At 50.9% G+C, this 20,295-nt stretch overlaps 7 protein-coding genes across 7 annotated transcripts; 2 read left to right on the top strand and 5 right to left on the bottom strand.

Annotated features, from left to right (window-relative positions):
- Positions 1-361: 361 nt before the first annotated feature.
- On the bottom strand, positions 362-5,539 carry BX661DRAFT_168235 (uncharacterized protein; the record flags this gene model as incomplete). Its single annotated transcript, XM_051533413.1, has 1 exon — positions 362-5,539. The coding sequence occupies one exon, from the start codon at positions 5,537-5,539 to the stop codon at positions 362-364; it is 5,178 nt and encodes a 1,725-aa protein (XP_051395451.1).
- Positions 5,540-5,924: 385 nt separating this feature from the next.
- BX661DRAFT_176024 (60S ribosomal protein L18-A) lies at positions 5,925-7,703 on the top strand. Its single transcript, XM_051534236.1, has 3 exons — positions 5,925-6,049; positions 6,828-6,914; positions 7,033-7,703. The coding sequence occupies exons 1-3, from the start codon at positions 6,047-6,049 to the stop codon at positions 7,501-7,503; spliced, it is 561 nt and encodes a 186-aa protein (XP_051395450.1). The 5' UTR covers positions 5,925-6,046; the 3' UTR covers positions 7,504-7,703.
- A 67-nt stretch (positions 7,704-7,770) lies between these two features.
- Positions 7,771-9,990, bottom strand: BX661DRAFT_168233 (uncharacterized protein; the record flags this gene model as incomplete). Its single annotated transcript, XM_051533412.1, has 1 exon — positions 7,771-9,990. One exon carries the CDS (start codon positions 9,988-9,990, stop codon positions 7,771-7,773), a length of 2,220 nt encoding a protein of 739 aa, XP_051395449.1.
- A 739-nt stretch (positions 9,991-10,729) lies between these two features.
- Positions 10,730-12,510, bottom strand: BX661DRAFT_10405 (Poly(A)+ RNA export protein). The gene is made up of 3 exons (XM_051532407.1): positions 12,093-12,510; positions 11,857-11,949; positions 10,730-11,712 (listed from the first exon to the last, which is right to left on the bottom strand). Exons 1-3 carry the CDS (start codon positions 12,219-12,221, stop codon positions 10,915-10,917), a joined length of 1,020 nt encoding a protein of 339 aa, XP_051395448.1. The 5' UTR covers positions 12,222-12,510; the 3' UTR covers positions 10,730-10,914.
- Positions 12,511-12,800: 290 nt separating this feature from the next.
- BX661DRAFT_195610 (uncharacterized protein) lies at positions 12,801-13,688 on the bottom strand (the record flags this gene model as incomplete). Its single annotated transcript, XM_051537966.1, has 1 exon — positions 12,801-13,688. One exon carries the CDS (start codon positions 13,686-13,688, stop codon positions 12,801-12,803), a length of 888 nt encoding a protein of 295 aa, XP_051395447.1.
- Positions 13,689-15,366: 1,678 nt separating this feature from the next.
- On the top strand, positions 15,367-17,049 carry BX661DRAFT_168230 (TH1 protein; the record flags this gene model as incomplete). Its single annotated transcript, XM_051533411.1, has 1 exon — positions 15,367-17,049. The coding sequence occupies one exon, from the start codon at positions 15,367-15,369 to the stop codon at positions 17,047-17,049; it is 1,683 nt and encodes a 560-aa protein (XP_051395446.1).
- A 698-nt stretch (positions 17,050-17,747) lies between these two features.
- On the bottom strand, positions 17,748-19,824 carry BX661DRAFT_195608 (concanavalin A-like lectin/glucanase domain-containing protein; the record flags this gene model as incomplete). Its single annotated transcript, XM_051537965.1, has 3 exons — positions 17,748-17,795; positions 17,854-17,910; positions 18,334-19,824. 3 exons carry the CDS (start codon positions 19,822-19,824, stop codon positions 17,748-17,750), a joined length of 1,596 nt encoding a protein of 531 aa, XP_051395445.1.
- Between the last annotated feature and the right edge of the window lie 471 nt (positions 19,825-20,295).

Raw genomic sequence — 20,295 nt, 5'->3', positions numbered from 1 at the left:
GTGAACACTCCCCAACTCCATCATTGCAAGATAAAATCGGGCAATATCGTCATCTGTAGTGCATAACACAGTGTGTGGCGCTTTTTTCGTTGGTCTCAGCCTGTTTCCATTTTCACCGAGCAAAAAAAATATTTCCCACCAATGTTTTGTGCTAGGCCCAAATGTGTATATTATACACAAGCCACCAGAATGTCAACAAAAAATGCGCATCCCAGAAAATGCGCTGTCCACTTGGCTGGCAATTACATAAGTTGCATTTTGGCTAATATCCGACACATTTTACACGTATATATATTCGTGTTTTTTGGATCATGTGCTTTGCAATATTGAGCTTTTTCTAATTAATAAACCGCAAATATTGTCAGGCGACAGTGATGATATTGACCCTGTTCTTCCTCTTCTTCTTAGATTCTGAGTGGTGGTCCACGTCACAAGTGCCAGTTGTCTCGGATGGCGAGCTCAGCAGACAGGCATTGTCCAGCTTGTCAGCAGTCAAAACGGGCAATTCAGATTGTCCTTCGACTACAACATCAGATTTGGGATCAACGTCGCCCACAGTACCCGCAGCAGCGTCGGCAACATCAACAGCATCGATGACGACATCAGCAGAATCAGCAATAGTGCCATTGGGCTCTGTCACTGCGTCAACAGGCATGGACTCAGAAATATTCTTATCCGGCTGTGCTTCTGTCTCTGTTGAAACGACAGCGGCACTTTCCGGATGATCAGGTGCTGATGCTTCTTCGACAGAAGCAGGGAAAATGCGCAGACGCAGCTGCGGACTGGCCTTGTCCAAGACCTCCCACGACTTCTTCCAAAGCTCATTCTCATCTCTATCCTCTGCATCGCCAAATATGCCCATGCTGTCAAGAACAAGAACACAATTCCTCGCGCTTTCCTCGGCCATCTCGCCCAGTACGCCCAAATGTCCTCTAGCAACATCCTCGGAGCCAGCACCAGGTAACGATACCCTGGCCAGATTGCTTGTGTATACGTAGGCGGCCAAAACACCAATAAGTCTCAACCAGATCGCGCCGACATCTTCGCTGTCCTTCTCCGAGTGCAATGCGGCAGCATTGTGCAGGAAAAAGCTGGTCAGCATAGAGATGCATCTCGCGTGCGTGTCCTCCATTGAGCTGTCAGCAAGCATGTCGGCGCGCAAAAGAGCGTCCATCAGTGGGAAGAGAACGCGGTGGAAGGCGGCTGTGACCCAAGGAACCGAGCGCAAGTTCGTCGTGACGGCTCGCTGGATCTGGGCACACGCCAGTTGGCGCGCATTCCGGCTCGAGCAACACGCGTAGGCGGCCAAAGCATTCATTGCCGCAGTCCACATGGCCAAGGGGGTACTGCGCACAGAAATACCCACGCGCGAGGATGTCGACGCAATCGAGGGCTCTGTCAGCGTGCGCCGGTGGCTACGGATCCCCAGACTGGCATATGCGTCGTCCGCGGAAGGCGGCTCTGCAGCCTCGGCGTTGGCGGCAGCTTGCATGTCCGAAAGAGCTGCGATCAACGTGGCAACCTGTATCTTTCCTTCGGGGGTGACCAGCGCGCGGTCGCTGGGCATGAAAGCGGAGAGTACATCCAGCGTGTCCATAAAGTACGCAGCGCGGTCAATGGCGCCTGACTTCAGCAACTCGACAACTGGTGGCAGCACGGCCAACGCACTGGCAATAGATACCGGCGCGTGGGCCATCCGCTTGAGCAGCTGGCGCAAAATGTCCCACATGCTCGGAACACTTACCAACGCACAGGTATCAGCGGCGCACAAACGATGCACGCCCGTGGCCAGATCAGCGGCAATGGCCTCAAAGGTAGTGTCCGCAGCATCGCGCAGCAGGCCCAGGCAGCGAACAATTCTCTCGACAGCATCTAGCATTGTCCTGTCTGCATTCTCGAGCACGCGTGTGGCGACAGCAAACAGACCGCGCACAGTGTGCTGCAACTCGTAAACATGGATGTCGTCGGCGCACTCAAGCATGCGCTGCACCGGCGCCTCGAGCAGCGGCCACAGTGCGGGAACGCGCTCTGGGCTTCCTATGAACAATGCCAAAATTATTTCGAGAAAAAATAGGGCTGCGGGCGAGTACTCCGCCGGGCCCTCTGCAGGCGGCTGCGGCAGATGCTGCGCCAGGGCGGGCAAAAAGCGTGCCAGCGCATCGTCCGCCATGCCGCGTGGTAATTCGGCAAACTCGGCAATAGTACTGGCGTGCACAGCCTTTTTTGCACGGCCAACGACAGCGGCAAGCGCATCGGGCGCGACACGCCACATGAGCTGCTCGGGGCGGCGCGAGGGCGAGCGCGGTGACTCTGGGCCCGATGTGTTGCCCCAGAGCGACGAAAAGGCAGACAAAAGCCCGCCACTCCCGCCCCCGCCGGCCTCCTGCTTGTGCGCGGCAGAGTCCTTTTTGGCGGCGTCAGCCATGGCGCGCAGCGTGGCGGTGCGGGGAACCCAAGCATTGGGCAGCACGGTAGCAGGCAGCAGGTCGACGCACGAGGCGGTGCGCACGGTGGCCATCAAGGCGTCCCAGCCGCGGCTGCCGACAGCACTACAGAACATTGTGGACAACTCGGCCAAAGCGACCAGCGCCATCTGCGCGTGGTAGTCGCCGCCAAAGTCCAGCGCGACCTGCGACACCACCACAGACTCCGCCTCCAGCTCCTGCGCGCTCGACTGCGCTACCATTAGTGCGGCAGTGTCGGGAGGCAGCAACGCATGGCGGCCCCGGCGGCTCACAAGCACCTGCTGCGGCTGGGCAGTCGCCCCTGGCAGCCGTGTGAGTCCAGACAACGCGACTAATGTCTCGTCGATGCAGGCGGTCAGCCCGTGCGCGGCGGCAGCGCCCACAAGCGCGTGCAGCCCTAGGAGCGCACGACGCAGTGCGTAATCGCTAGAGAAGTTCGCCAGCACCCGCACCAGGGCGCGCAAAATTCGCGGCCAGGTGGCCTCCAGCAGCGCGTGGTCGTACGCAGCAGTGCTTCCGCGCGTCGACGCCCAACCACCAGCATCACTGTCGGTTACAATGCGCCACGCATACTCAAAGCCGGCAGCGCCCTCGTGCTCCTCTGGGAAGACAATCTCAGAGTCGCGCACAGCAGCGAACAGGTCAGACAAGAACACTTCGCCAAAGTCGGAGCCGTCATTGACCCCGCGAAGGTTGCGCGCAAAGTCTGGCAGGCGCATGCGGCCGCGCACCTGCGGCGAGTGCTGGTCGGTGTTAAGCATCACCACAGCGTACGATAGTATAAAGGCCGCATCCTTGGTGGCAATGTCCGGCGACCCGCTGGCCACGTACGCCGTAGCAAAGGCCTCCATGATGCGCTCGATCTGCTGCGACTCGCCTGGAAGCCGGAATGCGCCCAGCAGCGCACGCAGCGCCTCATCCAGCCGGCGCCCAGCAAAGTCAAACTGCGCAACGTACGCCTGCAGCACTTCAAAGTTGGACGGCTTGGCCAGAAACTCACCCACCAGCCGCTTGTTGAGCGTTGGCGTCGTGCGCAAAAACTGTGCCAGCTGATCGGCATGGTTCGCGCCCTGCTCAAGTGCGCCTGTGGTCTGCAAGTGTGCCACACCGTCCTTGGGCCGCTCGTTGAAAATCGCCGCCGCTCGCATCATGGCGTCCTTGTGCCTCTTTCGGTCAAGCAGCTGCGAAAGTGTCATTGGGCTGTTGTGTGTGGCATCTGAGCTTCCAAAGCCCAAGCTGTTCGGCCCTGAGCCTTTAGTTTCCAGCTTGTCGTTCCCGAGCAGCCGCCCCCATCGGCCACCCGGCGGTGCGACCCCTGCACGCACACCAACGCGCACGATGTGGAACAGCAGAACATCCAAAAAGGCTTCGTCCTCACCCGACACACCGTCGCCCCAGGCCACTGCGCGCTGCGTCACCAGCGACATTACATAGTCAAACATGTTGCCGCGTTGCAGATCGCAGTCAAAGTTGACCCACAGATCGGTCAGCAGCGCCTCGTCGCCCGTCAGCAAATGGTGGAGGCCCTCAAGTAGCAGCCGCCGTGTCTCGCCGACAGCCACGCGCCCACGAACGCCGCGCCTGAGATTTGCTCCGTGATACAGCGCGGCCTCCTCTGCATGCGTCAGCGCTCGCTCAATCTCAAGCACACGCGTACCATCGACGACCGCGTCAAATGCGCCGCTATCATTGGCTGAGCCAGGAGTCGAAGGACCCGATCCCGGCCCGAAGCGCTGTGCTGCGCGACTTGCCTGCCGCTCCGACGCGGGCGGCGCCATGAGACGCCCGAGAGTCTGGCAGAAGAAAAGTTCGAGCTGACCCTTGGTGAAGCGCCGGTGCGATGAGAATATAAGAAAGAGCACGCGCATGGCCGCGGCAATGAGGCCTGGCTGGTCGCGCTGCAGGATCAGCAGAAGGCTGTGGTTGAGGCCACCTAGCGTTAGCTCGCGCAGCGCAGCACTGCCGGCCATTGCGTCGCCGGCGCGCTGGAAGGCCGCCTGAAGCGTGTTGAGCGCGAGCATCCGCATCGAGTCAGTGTACTGCAGGTCCTGTGGGTTGGTCATCGCCACGAGGACCCGATATAGCTCGCGGATCGCTGGCAGGCCGAATCCCATGCGCTCGCTGGACGCACGAACACTGCGCTCCGTGTTGACCAGCATGGTTGACGGTGAGGGCATCACCATTGCAGCCATGGTCTCCTGCTCTTGCTCTTTGTCATAATCTGACTCTTCTTCAACTTCGGACTCAGCCTCGGCCTCAATCTCAGCCAGCTTGCCAAATACAAACGTCACCAGTGTGAACAGTGTTGCTTCCGCCGACTTGCGCAGCATCTCACTGAGTCGCATCTGGCAGCTCATGCTAAGTACTGTCTCCATGATTCCGCAAACTGTCACGTCATTCAGCCGCCCGCCACCAGGGCTCAGCACCAGCGCACCAAGCACGCTGAGGATCTGCATCAGCACGGCCTCGTCCGACGCTGCGTCTGTAGCCTCGAATCGACAATGCGTCACAGCCCGTGTCACCTCGAGCAGAGCCGGCACTGCCTCCGGCCTGCCCAGATCCACAATACCGTGGTTTATGAAGCGCTGGATACTCACCAGAGCACACCGCGTAATTGGACCTGTCGTCTCGGCGTCTCTTATAACCAGCAAGTATGGATACAGCACCGCCTGGATGTCCAGCTCGCGTACACCGGTTGCTCCCGTTATAACCTCGCGCAATGCAAGAAACGACTCCAACATGCCCAGGCGCCCCACGGCATAGTCGTCCTCGAGTGCCTCATCGTTGCTGTCAGAGAACAAAGCCAAACCAATACATTCTCCAGCCTTGCCTAGAACCCGCCGCTCGCCAAACTCTCGCCGAATCTCGGCCTGGCTTTTTCCAGCATTGTGTGCCCCGGGCCAGCGCCCGCCTCCGACCCAGAGCGCTCCCAGGCCATTGCGCTCTGCCGAATCGCCCCAGAGTGCATTCTTGCGCAGCTCGCGCACAATAATGTCTATCTCAGACTCCACTAGAAGCCGCCACCCGTCCGGCCACTGAGATGCAAATGCTGTGTTGCTGTCATCTGCCGCCATTACGCTTGTTATGTTGTGACTTGTTGGTGTGGTCGCTCAAGTGTTCCCGCCGGTACGTAACAGTCAGTAATGTCTTTGTTATGAAATACAAATTGCTCGAACAGCAATGCCAAGATTAAATATAATTAGAACGTAAAAATAAAGCGAAGAGAGCGCGCAATGACTAGTCCAGTTTGCATTGCCAAGCTCGACAAGTGTAAACACTATTTAAACTTCGACTTTGCATTTTCTCCATACACGCCCTCATCGATCAATAACGTGGACCAATCAAACGGAGCAGACATAGCATGTGACTCCCGGCTCGATTACCAAAAAAATCAGCGAGTCGCAGCTCATATTTGCTTTTGTGCCACCTTGGATTTCATCAATTTCGATTTTTCATACTCTTGCGCGGAAAATTGGTCACTTGTTGGACAAAGTGCACGCTACGCCTACAATGGCAGCTGCGATCAGTCTCTTTTTTAGTCACCCGCTGTAGCTCTAATTAAATTTACACACTTGGGAAAAATGGTACGAATCCATCGCCATTTTACACACAATGGATGCGCTAGCAGGACATACCACGTGGAGAGACAGAGAGAGAGATATGAGATGGAGATAATATAGCTGTGACACACGACGGATTCGCCATGGAAGACTAGGATATTGGATACGCGCGGACAATGGATGCACTTTTACGTTTTGCGGCGAGAGCTCTGCCCAACGCATTTCTTGAAATTCGAATTTTTCTGAAATTCGAATTCAGGCCATTATTTGACATTTTTCCAGACATTTATGCGAGGGCTGGTGTTATTTAGTGACATTTGAAATTGTGCTGGGAGGTTTGGCCTGGCTAGCAGATAAAAATGACGACGGGCCAAATTACGGCCCTTTAGCTACGTGATAGAAGCAGTTCAAGCAGCAAACCACTGCTGCTTGGCTTTTTGAGTGGACAGGGAGGCTTGAAAGGCTGATGAAGACTGGCTGCTTTGGAACTGGGGTTTATATTCTGGCTATACCAAATAGTTGTGAATCAGCACCGCAAAATGATCGTATTCAGCGACAACACCAGCAGCAACAACAATGGCGGATATCTCGAAATCTTTCAACTTCCTCTCTTTTTCTCGCCGTGCATATGTTTTGCGTTAAACGACAAATCTTTGAATTTGCAACAGCAACAGGGCTGTGTTTGCGATTTTTATGTTGCTTGACGGCTATTTGTAGAGTACAAGCCAAATGCAGCTCAGCGCTACCAGAAAACACGCACCCATATATTGCTAATTCAATGTATCTATTTTTTATTATTTAGGGTATCGACATTGCCAACAAGCACGTTAAGAGCAAGAACCGCTCCGCTCCCGTCAGCGAGAACGTCTACCTGCTGCTCCTGGTCAAGGTAAGATAATCCCCGATACTATGCGGTTTAGAACATTAATCCATAGGTAACCAAAATGAACGTGCTTGACTAATATTTCAATGTCTTGGTTTTTGCCTTTTTGTTGTCTTTACAATAGCTTTACCGCTTCCTTGCCCGCCGCACCAACTCCAACTTCAACAAGGTTGTCCTGAAGCGTCTGTTTATGTCGCGCGTTAACCGTCCCCCGGTCTCCCTGTCGCGTCTGGTCTCCCTGACCAAGAACGCCACTGCCAAGACCGCCGTTGTCATCGGTACCATCACCGACGACGAGCGTCTGGACGTTCTCCCCAAGCTCTCGGTTGCCGCCCTCCGCGTCACCAGCGCTGCCCGCGCCCGCATTCTGAACGCCGGCGGTGAGGTCCTTACCCTTGACCAGCTTGCCCAGCGTGCCCCCACCGGCTCCAACTGCGTCCTTCTCCGTGGTGAGCGCAACGCCCGTGAGGCTGTCAAGCACTTTGGTTCCGGCCCCGGTACCCCCGGCTCCCACACCAAGCCCTACGTCCGTTCCAAGGGCCGCAAGTTCGAGCGTGCTCGTGGTCGTCGTGCCAGCTGCGGCTACAAGAACTAAGCTTCTCTTTTTCAAATTTAATCAAATTTTGTCTTTGGGTGCTTTGTTGATTCCAAAAATTGCAAGCATGTTTTATATAACTCTTTTGAATATGCAGTTTCAAAACAGATGAACCAGCAAAACTAAATGTGTGCTATGCATGACTTGATGAATTGACCGATATAATTTTTGATATTTATAATGTAATGGAAATAAAGCTGACTCTGATATTGAAAGCGAGATATAAATATGAATTAATACTGCAATTTTGGTTATTGTTAACCACCTTTACGTAGGGCCATCCGCCCGGCCCCGAAGCTGATTTAGCTGCGCATACGCACCGTAGGGCAGAGTGGTGAACGGTGAGTTAAACTGCGTTGGGCGCAGCCTGGCTGCAGCGCCGCCAGCAGAAGCAGATGCAGGAGTTGGATGAGATGACTGATGTTGGATAATTGTGTCATCGCCGCTCCCCGAATACAACTGTTGTTTTGTATTACTATCGCCACTAGCACCACTGTTTTTGCCCTCGCCCTCGCTCTTGCCCTCGGCAGCGGCGGCCTTGCGATGCAGACCGAGGTAGGACGGCCTCTTGGGCGGCGCATACTTTGACGAACGACGATCATCGGCCGACCTCTCAAGCTCGCTCTCATCGTTGCCTTCGTCTTCTTCGTTGCACACGGTGGCCGAGTTTGTTGGTGCGGAAATCTCTGGCGACTGATACGCTGACCTGGACAAGTACATGTCTAGGTCACGCCCATGAACCGAGTCGGCTGGGTACGCTGAAACAATGTCAGACTCATCTTCAGGAATTGGCGCGCGCTTTTTCTCGACAACCCTAAGCGAGCCCTTCAGCAAGCTACTGGCCTGACGCATGGCGGTGGCAAACCGGAAGCTATGCTTATGCCTAACACTTTTTCCCAGTGGGCCCATGACTGGGCCAGCATCAAAGCCACCGTGTGTGCCACGCAGAGCCGTCGTGGACCTCGAATTGACCTTGGAGAAGCTGACCGAGCGGCTCAGTAATCCACCAAGCCCGGCTTTTTTAACAAACATCTGGATTATCGATGGCTTGCGCGTGGGCTTCTTGTCAGAGCGCATATCTCTGTGCACTGCAGACAGTGCGATGCTCGAGTCGCTGTCGCTGTATACAGAGCTTGAGAACAAGCTTGAGCACTCCCAATCGACGTTCTTGCTTCGTGGAGACTTTCCTGTCTGCGGCTTTCCCGACTTCATCAGACGCCAGGGTAGCAGGCCAGAGGACGACGCGACCGAGCGCAGGGACCGCAAGTGCGTGCTGGCAAAAGTGCCCAGACCGTTCAATCTCCCCTCGCCCTTGCCAATCGACGCTGTGTTAGTGGGTGCTGCATTTCCCGAGCCCGATCCCATATGCGAGGTGCTGGTGGTGTGCCAAATTGACTCTTCGTAGATGTCGTATATCTTGTGATGGTCAACGACCGTGTTGTTGAGTCTATCTGAGGATTTGAATGAGTTGCGCCCGATGCGCTGCGGCCATTGAAATGCCTTGGACAAAGTGTTGTGCACTCCGCCGCCCGACGACCCACTGGGGACGTCGTATAGGTAGCGGGATGTGCGATGGACACGCTTGTCCAGCTGTGTGTCGACGGGATCCTTCTGGCACCACGAGAATTGCTGCGACAGCTCGTCACTGCTGCCCATGACTATTGGCGGAAGGAGTGTGCCCGAGACAAACATTGAGTTGCGGTTTTTGGACTGTGCCTCCAGCTGCGCCATGCTCTTTTGCTTGCGAGGGACGGATATCGGTAGCTGGACTTGCACGCTTCTGCCGTCGCTGGAGGTAGCCATGGCATCCGGGTCGATTGGTCCGCGTGTATGACAATCCTGGCTGACATTGGACCCTGTTGACGACCCATGAGTGTGGGAAACGAGTGTGATGGTTCCCGACGAATTCCCAATGTCTGACTCGAACGACTGATACTCGATTGGAGTCAGCAGGTCAGTAATATCGGCCATCGGCTCAGCCTTGCTGACCATCGAGAAAATCGAATCAGAAAGCAGTCCGCACTCTTCCGTGCTTTTCAGGTTATACTGCGACTTAACAGCTCTGAGCTTCAACAGCGGCGGCGGCGGCGGCGGCGGCAATAGAAGCTTAGAGTCGTAGGGGTTGCTGCTATACAATGGTAACGGGTACTCGCCGAGATGGATACTATTGGCGATGCCGTGGCCGTGATATCCCGCCATCATTGGCAGGGAGGTAGTGGATTTAGAAAAGCGCTTGAATTTGCTCATACTCAGGCCAGAAGACATGTCGAACGGACTTTTTGAATTGACCGTATCAGTCGGACTGGGCGAGCCCGGCGGGCTTGCTTCAACCGCGCTGAGCCTTCTGCTGGGGTACTGAGAGTCGGGCGTTTGCACCGGGCGCAGCACTAGGACGGGCGGCTGATCTGGCGGCGCAGGGAAGTCGAATAAATTGGATGCCTGTCGCTCGTAAGGAGGCATGGCTTCAGCAGTGTCCGCAGAGGTCATATACAAAATAGTATTAATTATATGAATAAAAGTTGCCTTGGCGCAAAATTGGCAGAGTAGGTTGACGGGAAGTGTGAACGAAAAATATGTTTAAATATAAAATAAATAAACAAGGAGCGGCAAGGAATATAATAAACTAATATAACGCGTGGGCGAGAGGGTTTATTGTAGTTGTATCAAGGTGTATCAGTGTGGAGGCTCTGTATTTTGAAGACACATCTCTATGAGAAATATTAACCGAAAGAGGTATGCAATATGATGCCGGGAGGTAAACGAAATTATTTTCGAACCGAAGAGAGCAAAAGAAGATAGCGCGATATTATTATTTTTCGGGATGAAAATGTGAGCAAAACTGGCACAGTGGTTTGTTGGTTTCTGGGATGCTTAGGGCTGGAAAACTGACAGACAAGGCTGGGAATTTGTGTAGTGAGGCAGTCCTTGTCGCAGAACCATTTTTTTGCTTCAGTTTTTTGTTTTCAACTTTAGTTTTTTACACGCAAAAAAATTAAAACTATCGCCAACGTTTTCCCAACGCTTTTTGATTTTACACACGCATATTTACGAAAATGATCAAATTCCATTGCATTCAACGTTTTAAGCAAACGTTTTGACTTTGCGGACCGTGTGTGGGGGGAAGCAATTCTTTGCATGTGCTTCGCAGTAACAATTGTGTTGATGCCAAATCAATTTTTTGATTTTTGATTTGTAACATTACTGAAGCCGAGCGAACAAGTAGAAAACAGCTGTACCTTCATCTTCAGTGATTGTTGGTAATAAGATGTTGATAATTCAAATATAGAAATCAATTCGTTAACCCCTTGGCTAAAATGAATGCATAAGATATCAAAAATGCACCAGCAGCGCAAATTCATGTCACTTCGATCCCGATATCGCTTCTTTTTGCTCCGGCGTGTGCATGGGAGCTCACTTTGGCGTCGGCTTGACATCCTGCTCGCTGACGGCGTGAAGCATAATTGTATTTTTGATGTCGCTCGTGTTGCCCTTGTATCCCTTCGACCAGTCGTAGCCCAGCGCATAGGCAAATAGACTGCCATCGCCATTGAATGCTGCGCTCACAATCGGCCCGCCAAGCTTGGCGTGAGAGCTGATCTTTCGCCTGGCATCCTTGTCCCAGATCGCAAACGATGCGTCGTTGGAAGCAGTCGCGAAAGTGCTGAATCCGGGGTGATGGCATATCGCGTTGACAGAGTGAACCAATGACTCGAGGCCCTTGTTTTCCCGGTGGCACTTGAACGAAAAGCACTTCTCCTTGTCCTTGATATCCACGTATTGAATGCCCACTCTGCCCTCGATCGACCCGACTGCATAGCCGTCCTTGTTGGGGAAGCACGACACGGTCCTCGTCTGCCATTTCAAGGGGGACTCGGCGGTCTCGAATGGTGTCGTCGGGTTGTTCATATCGAATATCACAATCTTCCGCTCGGCCGTGGCCACCACCAACATGGGGTTGTTGCAGTCCATGGCGTATGCGCGCTCCGGAAGATTCACAGTCCCGATCGGTGATGGCTGCCTCAAATCCCAATATTTCAGCACCTTGTCCCACCCAGCGGTCGCCAAGATCGGCGACGCGTTCTCGGCCTCGACAAACTTGATGCAGCTGATGGGCGCGTCATGCTGCGCAACCTGAATACTCTGCCCTGTACCAATGTCAATCATGCGCCCAGCCTTGTCGGCTCCTCCAGATGCAACGTTTGTGCCATCCTACACCACAAATAAGCAAAAAAAATAAATGGAAGATATTGTCACTTAATGTTAGTAATCAAGTCGTGACATTGACTGTTGGTTTATACATACTGGCTTTATTCCGCCACAGCCTGGTCTAACAAGCCATTGTCAACTACGTACCCGACTCCACACACAGCATAGCGCCGGCGCCTCGTGTGAGTAAGCGGCCTTTCCCATCGAAGTGCCGTTGTTCTGAATCTCCCAGATCCGCACCTATCATTATCACTCAAAAAAAGAGGGGTGTTCAAATTTGTAAATAAAATGCTAGCAACGCGAGTCAGTATGGTACATAAAAAACAAGCAACGAAGCAAGGCCTTTTGCGGTTTGTCGTCAGGCAAGTTTTTGTGTTCCTTACCTCATTGTCCCATGAAGACGCGGCCAAAAGGTTGGCCTTTGGGCTGAATGCAAGTTCGGTCACGGTGTCAGCGGGAGGCTGGCTGATTTCAATGTCTCCATTCGGCTGATTGAACTTGTTTGCGTCCATTGTTGTATTTTAAAACAATATTATGTTGGCTTTCACACAGCTGTCCCTCTCCTTTATTATTCGTGAGTTGCGATTGAAATTGACGCTACTGTTGCCGCTAATGCTTGCTGCCGGTTTGTATAAAAAATAAAATAGTGATAGAATAAAATTGGATCGGCAAGAGAGCTTGATGGGGGTGGAAAGAAAACAAATTACAAATGAGAATATAAATGATTGCGATTGCACGGTAGAAAAAAGCAAAATGTTTTAAGTATTCAATTTGTGACTAAGGAAAAATAATTGAAAACAACGAAAGTACGTTTAAAAGTGGTGCATGAACCAAGACTCGGGTTGAACGAGAGAAAAAATTGGTCAAGTTGAAAAGGGTAGTGGTTGTGAACGAGCACGTAAAAAAAGCGCGAACGAAATCAGGGTTTGTCGAAAAAAGTGGCATGAGCAAGGCTAGCACGCGTATCATCAACAATTTTTTCCCCACTCATTTTTGTGGCAAGGATTGTGGCATAATAAATTGATCTGGGTTAATCTGATCACATCGGAAAGGGTAGCCAGGGCAAAGCTACATAATGGCCCAAAAATAACTCAGTTTGCCGCAACACCAAAAGTCCGAGTCCTCGCAGCATCCGTGTGGTCGGCGGCAAGCTGCTGCTCGTCATCATCATAATCGCTATCGTTTATGAATGCGTCTTGATCCGCGCTGTCATGGCCATTTTGCAGCTCCCAGATCGCGTTGCAAGCAGCCGCCCAATGCTCAGACAGCAAGCCCTGGTACAAACAGCGGGCATTGACAATCATCTCCATGACGTCAGCATTTTGCCGAATGCTGTCGACAATGCAGCGCAGTGTGGCCATGTACAGCTCGCCGTCGGCTGGCAGTTCGCAGCGCAGACCATACAGAAGCTTGTAGCCCGCGCCAAACTCTTGGGCAATGTTTGCCTCAAGCATGGCGCAGTTTGCAAACACCTTGATTCCTGGATACTGGGCCTCGAGCTGGCCTAAGTATGCGTCAAGCGAATTGACAACGTCAGCGTGGGTGCACGCGGGAGCTTCGTCCTGCCCGTCTGCCCCGTCGATTTTTAGAAGTTCGACCAGTTTAGTGAAGCTCTGCTCGTCGAGCTCAAAAATGACCAGCGATCGGAGAAAATAGTATGTGTCGCACAGGCTGGCCAAAGAGCTTGCAACAACGGGATCATTGGTGGCAAGCTTGATGGCATTTTTCAAAGCAGCGGGACCGTCGATATCGTAGCTTGATTTTGGACGGTCTGCGATGCTCAGCAGCTCGGATGCTGCCATGAAGTGGACCTGCGTGTTGGCCTTGTCGCGACAAATATCGCCGCAGTACAACAAAAGGTTGACAAAGGTATCGGGAAGGCCAGTGAGATCCCAGATATTGTCGTCAACCCACTCAAGCGACTTGAAAATGCTGAGAAGGCTTGGCATGGTTGCTGACGACGAAGATGATGATGGCATGTTCAAATGCAGATAAAATATAATTTTGATTTTAATTTTGATTTCGATTTTATTTTGGTGTTGGTGTTAGTGTTGGTGTTAGTGTTGATGTGCTTAGCGCAATATAAAGGAGTGGAAAGTATGGACAGTTGAGTGGGGACGCAAGATGAGAGAGAGGATACACCGCTCGTTTTATACACAAGAAATCGTGCTTATGCGTATGAGTATGCGTGAGCATGTGTGTTGTGGATGTGAGCTCGCAAAGTCTCTCACCATCATCATGGTGCGTTTGATTTTTTAAAAAAGAATCTAACAAAGCATATAAAAGCAAGCTTGCCAAACGCAAGCGCAAGTCCAGCTGGGTCACACGCTCGCCTGCTCTTGCTGCGCGCAGTTGCATGAAGTTAATGATGACATCGGTGTCTTGCCAAAGCATCGAGTCGAACGAGCTGAATCGAGCCGGATCGGCGGCAGTGCAATTTCAGGCTCGCTAAAGTTTTTTTTGGTTTAAGCCCAGGTTCTGCTATGTTTGCGCCACACGGAATTAAGAACAGAAAAATAACGAAAAATAAGAGGGAAAACAGAGGACTCGGCGGCGCTATCACAGAACCTATTAGACTTCATGCTTGTAACTTGCACTATTTCGTCTTTCTTGTCTTTCTTTCGTTTTTAAATCTAACAAAATTGGATTTTCTTTTCTTATTTTTCCTTGCCTTTACATTTTCATTTTTAACATCGCACACCAAAAGGCACAGCGCACAGCCAGTCAACTGACACCATTTGTACAGTTTTCTCCTCTTGTTTTCTCTATTTGGGCGGTAAAATTACAGACGATAGCCCGTGGACACTTAACCAGCAGCAACAGCAAAGTTTACTAGCTCCCAATTTGTCTGGTCGGACCAGAAAGCGCGTAACGTTTGGTTTATAACGCTTCATTGTATAAAAGTACCCCCACCCGCAACAGACTATTACGTGCGCACTGCTTCGCGTTTTATACACACAGAGCAGCAGACGCGTGGACAAAAGCGCATAATTTTTACTCTTGGAATCCAGTCTGATACCGAGACAGTTACTGAACACGACCACAACCACGATCACGATTACGCGGAGTTATCCAACAACCAGACAACAGATCATCGCTCGACTACGCGCCTTTTCGTAGCTTTTTGCTTGTACATTTATACTCTTTGTTATCGTACATACCCCTGCCAGCACTGTTTTTTGTGTGTGCTGATATCTGCCAAATAATACGGCATAGAGGGGTGCAAACCACAAACCAAAGACATTTTTTACAAGGGAATGTCAACATACGCGAGTAACAGTAACGCCGGCAGTGGCAGGCCTGAACTGCCAGAGGCAGACCGAAAGAGACTGGCCCAAGAGGAGTCGAAGAATGAGTTTTGCAAGCTTGGTAATTATCACGTTTAACGTTGCGAGAAGAAAAACACGCACCGGAATTTGCCGTCGCGTAATATCCTCTTGCGCTAATTGTATATAATGTTTAACTGTCACCAATAAACTGGTACAAGTGAAATTGAGAGATTGTGTCGTTTGTTTTTTGTGCACTTAGTTTTTTTGCCACGCACTCTGAATTACAAATAGATAAAAAAACTAAGGCCAAGGCCAATGACATCGACATAAAATGTATACTAATAAAGGTTTTGTTTATTTTGTTTGTTCATAACTTGTAGATTCTATCATGGAGCCCACGACCATCCAGTTCGCCGATCAGTACTTGGAGGCGGGCGGCGTGCCGTTCAACATCATGAATCTGCTCATATCCAGCTACGAAGGCACGGCTGCAATGGCCAACATGGTAGATCGCGATATCATGGGTGCATACGGGGCAGAGGGCAAAACAGCCATCCTCGAGACGGTCAGCCGCAAGATTGTAGAGGCGTTTGATACAGCCAAGGCGGACGCCGAATATGAGCAGACGCAGCAGCTGCCGGGATACATCGAGGATATGATCCCACATCAAATTTGGCGCAAAACCATCTACCGGCTCAGCGAGAAGCATCCGAAGAGTGCAATGGTCAGCGCGGCGCTCCAACGCATCGCCGATGAGGGGTACCAGGCCGAGATGACGTCGTTGAACTCGGCAACGCTGCACACTCACGTTTTTTATCCCATGCTCGTCGAGTGCCTCGAGAAACTCGCCTCTGCCGACGATGGAAACATCAAGGAGCACATGGACGAGCTGATCAAAACAGCCTGTCGCAGCGAGCACACGTACTTTATCGCGCAGTATGTGCTGGCGCAGGTGCGCCAGAAGCTGGGTGCCGCTGCCGAGCCCGTCAAGCGGATTGAAAACGAGCTGGAGACATTTATGCTCAACGAGTACAACCGGCCACAGCTCGCAGTGCATTTTAGACTTCTTCTCGAAGGCCTTCTTTTAAATGGCGACGACCGAGTGGCAGGCGCGGTAACTTCCATTATCCAGGCCTCATACGCGTCGCCAGGCGACGTGATGATCCTGTACAAAATGTACCACGGGGCATTTGTTAGTAGGGCGGAGCCACCGCCGCTGCATGTCCTGCGCAGCGATCGCGTACTGGTTCCGATCATCAACCAGACGTTTGGCCATCTCTGGAGCATTACAGCGCAGAACGATCGCGCGGATCTCATGGACAAGCACATGTGGCTGATTGCCTGCGCGACGCTGTGCACGGACGACAATTACAAACAGATCGGTGAGGTGCAGCTGAATAGCCTTGTCGCCCATATGAAGACATTGCGCGAGACGCTGCCCGTGCGCCCCATCCAGACCACCTTTTGCCGCAACATCCGCAGGATCCTCGAGTGGATTGATACACCCGTCCTGGCGCGTGTCATTGTTTTATGGATTAAGGATATTCTGACATACGACAACTACGCCTACTTTAGCACTTACTTTGACGGCAATGAGGCCCCTGTCCCACTGGTGATGCTAGAGGAGATTGCACACCGTCACCCACTGCTCAAGCCTCTTGTGTTCGATGTCTACAAGGACACCTTTGAGTCCAAGGTGCCCAGCTTTATGCTTGAAAAGCAAATCAGACTGCAAAAGGTGGCGATTCGGCATATGTGTGTGCTGGCCAAGCTCAACTTTGCAGTGCCCGTTATTCGGTACTTTAGTCAAAAGGCCGAGGTAATTGATGAGAGCACGTTGGTCTACTTTATCCAGCGCATGTTGTTGCAATTTGAGCCCCCGTATCCCGAGGAGTTTGCTGCACCAATGGTGCTTCTTATCGAGTGTGTCATTAATGCCATCAAGACTGCCAGGGAGGCGGATCGGGCTGTTATCCGCAACTTCCTTGCCAGCGTGGATACCACTCTTGCGCGGAATCTCCAACAAATGATTCCTGAGGGGTCTGGGTCTCCGACCGATATTGCAATCTGAGCGTCCATATCTTGTCAGTCGCCCGGCACTACTTTCACTATTTTTATTTCTTAAGTTTCTATCTTTTTCAAAAGAATTACGTTAATTACACATAACAATTATGTTGGTGGCAGCAAAATGATGCGGGAAAATACGGAGAGAATATATAAGTGTGGTCGTTTAGGGCTGTGATATGCATACTGCCTTTATTTGGCTTGTTTGAATGTGGTGCGCCTTGCTACAACAACAAAAAACTAGTTCACAAATAAAAAAGCAAATGCATTGTGGAGCGCGTGTCGTTTTTCGAGTGCATTGCATTGCGTTACATCAACAGCACTCTATTTACTTGTTATTTCGGTGCATCATTCTTCAAACACGGTTTTATTTGTCATATAAAAATCGACGATGATGTAAATACGACGATGTCACATAACACAAGCAAAAAAGTGATGCTCCCCGTTGCGGAAAATTAGAGTGCAGGTCTGACCCGCACTTGTATAAATACCGCAACTCGAAGCTTGTTTTTATTTTTTGCATTTTTGTATCCATCTCATTTTACTGATGTAATTATGTACTTTATATATTTTTAATACTTTACATGGACTCGTTTGTTGTTCCCTCCGAATACACGTGTATGATTCTGGCTCGCCAAGGATATGCTGCCCAGAGCCGGCGCCAAGGAGGATTCAAGTTCTCTATACCACAGACCGCTGACTCGTTCAGTTTCCAACATGACATAGCAAAGCCGAATCGACAGCACCCGGCCCCTGAAGGACACCCTCAGCCTCAACCCATCGATATTCCATCTTTCAAAATATGCTCGACAATGACTGGAAACCATTGCATAAACACTCGCTCGTCATACGCCCCCTCGTCAGTGGGCTCTGCGTCGCCAACCACGCCGTGTTCACCGTATTTGCGCAGTTATTTGCACGAGAGCTACTCGGCACAGCTCCGTGCCCTGGCAATAGAGGAATATGATGACGACGGGGTGGTGATTTACAATGGAGTCAAAAGAATGAGTGTGAGCGAGCACGGAATCATCTCCCAAAGCCGCCCGCGTCTTGTCAATTTGTAACGGCATTTACACACCTAGTTGCCAAAAATATTTTGTAAATTAACCTTCGTATTTTGAAGAATATATATTATTATCATGAAAAAAATTTACATACTACATCAGTTTGTATATAACTGTTTGGTATTTTGATATGGAAATAGATTGGTAGATAATATAATAAAAGCAAAAAAATTTTAAAATTATATAGCACGCGTAATGGTAACAATGTGGCACTTTTTGTTGGAGACTGGGCTTTCAACCGAATTGGAGCTGATATCACCAGTGGGACTTGTGCTGACATTGCTGTCGGATGAATTTATATTCGAGACACCATCCAAGTATGTAGAAGTATAGTCAGCTGGGGTAATAGTAGAGCTCTCGTCGGAGACAGAAGAACCGTCATCGTTGGAAACAGTCTCGGAGGCAGAAGAACCGTCATCGCTGGAAACAGTCTCGGAGATAGAAGAACCGTCATCGCTGGAAACAGTCTCAGAGACAGAAGAACCGCCATCGCTGGAAATAGTCTCGGAGGCAGAAGAATCGTCATCGCTGGAAACAGTCTCGGAGATAGAAGAACCGTCATCGCTGGAAACAGTCTCGGAGATAGAAGAACCGTCATCGCTGGAAACAGTCTCAGAGACAGAAGAACCGCCATCGCTGGAAATAGTCTCGGAGGCAGAAGAATCGTCATCGCTGGAAACAGTCTCGGAGATAGAAGAATCGTCATCGCTGGAAACAGTCTCGGAGATAGAAGAACCGTCATCGCTGGAAATAGTCTCAGAGATGATTGAGTTTTCAACCAAAGTTGTAGAAGCAACCTTGCTGCTGCTCATAGAGCTAATAGTGGTACTAGACTCACTGGCAGAAGCAGGCTCAGACGATACAGGCACAATTGGGTTAGTGTCAGCATTGCACTCAATGGTGATAGAATCGACATACATCTTGTAAACAGTCGAGCTAGTCCAGGGGGTTGGTGTACCAGCCCAACTTGCGGTTCCTTCAGCGCCAGAGTTACCACCATCCCAAATGGAAAAGCCAACGCGGCCAGCAGAAGCAGGGAACTTATAGACGCTATCGTCAGAATCGTAGGTGTCCTTGCGGAGCAGAGTGCGGAGAGAAACGCCATCGACAATCCAAGTGACCGAGTCGGGAGTCCAGTCAATAGTGTAGTCGTGGTAGTCAGCCGAGCTGTCACTGCCAATGTTAAAGTAGGCGCTGTTTCCGTAGTCCAGGATGTCGTGGTAGAAGAAGTTGGTCTCAACAAGGTTGGGCGATTTGCCGACCCACTCAAAGTCAATTTCGTCACCAGTCTGGTCGTTGCGAATGATAAAGGCAGTGACAGTACCCTTGGCAATGGCAGCTGTTTTTATGCGAGCGGTGACTTTGCCGTAGTGGATGGTGTTCGAGGCGGAGACAGTCGTACCAAAGCCCTTGTCCTGAGACTTGTCATAGTTCATGGTAAGAACAAGATTTCCATCCTCAACAGCAGCGTTGTTGGGCTCAAATATGGAGACGAAAGGGTTGGTGTTTGGGTTGCCGGTGTAGCTTTTAATGGGAACCACGTCGCTCGAGCTTGTAAAGTCTGTAGTGTCGTTAATACAGCCCTCAGCTGGCCAGCAGGATGTAGAGTTGTAAGACTTGGATTCGTTGCAGAGACCCCACATGCAGAACATGGGTCCGGTGTCGCAGTAGCCCTCGCGGTAGCAGGGTGAAAACTCGTTGCAAGTGCTGTCGGCCATAGCGAATACAGCCATGCTTCCCAAGGCGGCAACAAGTGCAGCTAATTTGTACATTTGCTTGAAGATGGAAGAAAAACCTGTTGATGGAAAACGAAACTGGAAAAGTATCGCGATAAAGTTAAAAATGAAATATGAAAATCGTAAGAGATATCAGAAAACCAGTTTATGCTGAATAAAAAATGTTATAATGAAATAAAAAAGGCGGATAATGTAGTACAGTTTGGGCGTTAGCTTGTATGAGAAAGAGTATTAAAATGCAAGTTTGAATGTGAGGAGGCAAAAGGGGGAGATGTGTTGAGTGATACTAAGGACGCTACAATGGATAGCGGGAAACAGCAGACTTTATATATAAAAGTAAACCCGCACTTTGCCATTTATTTTCCTAGCAGACATACAATTTGCGAATAACCGGGGAAAAAATGCACAGCAGCTTATTTCCTCACGCTTTCAATTTTATTTTCTTAAAAGTTG

Source organism: Kickxella alabastrina (assembly GCF_025024165.1).
Source record: "Kickxella alabastrina strain RSA 675 chromosome Unknown BX661scaffold_1, whole genome shotgun sequence".
Lineage (NCBI taxonomy): Eukaryota > Fungi > Kickxellomycota > Kickxellomycetes > Kickxellales > Kickxellaceae > Kickxella > Kickxella alabastrina.
This window is presented reverse-complemented; position numbering and strand designations above follow the sequence as displayed.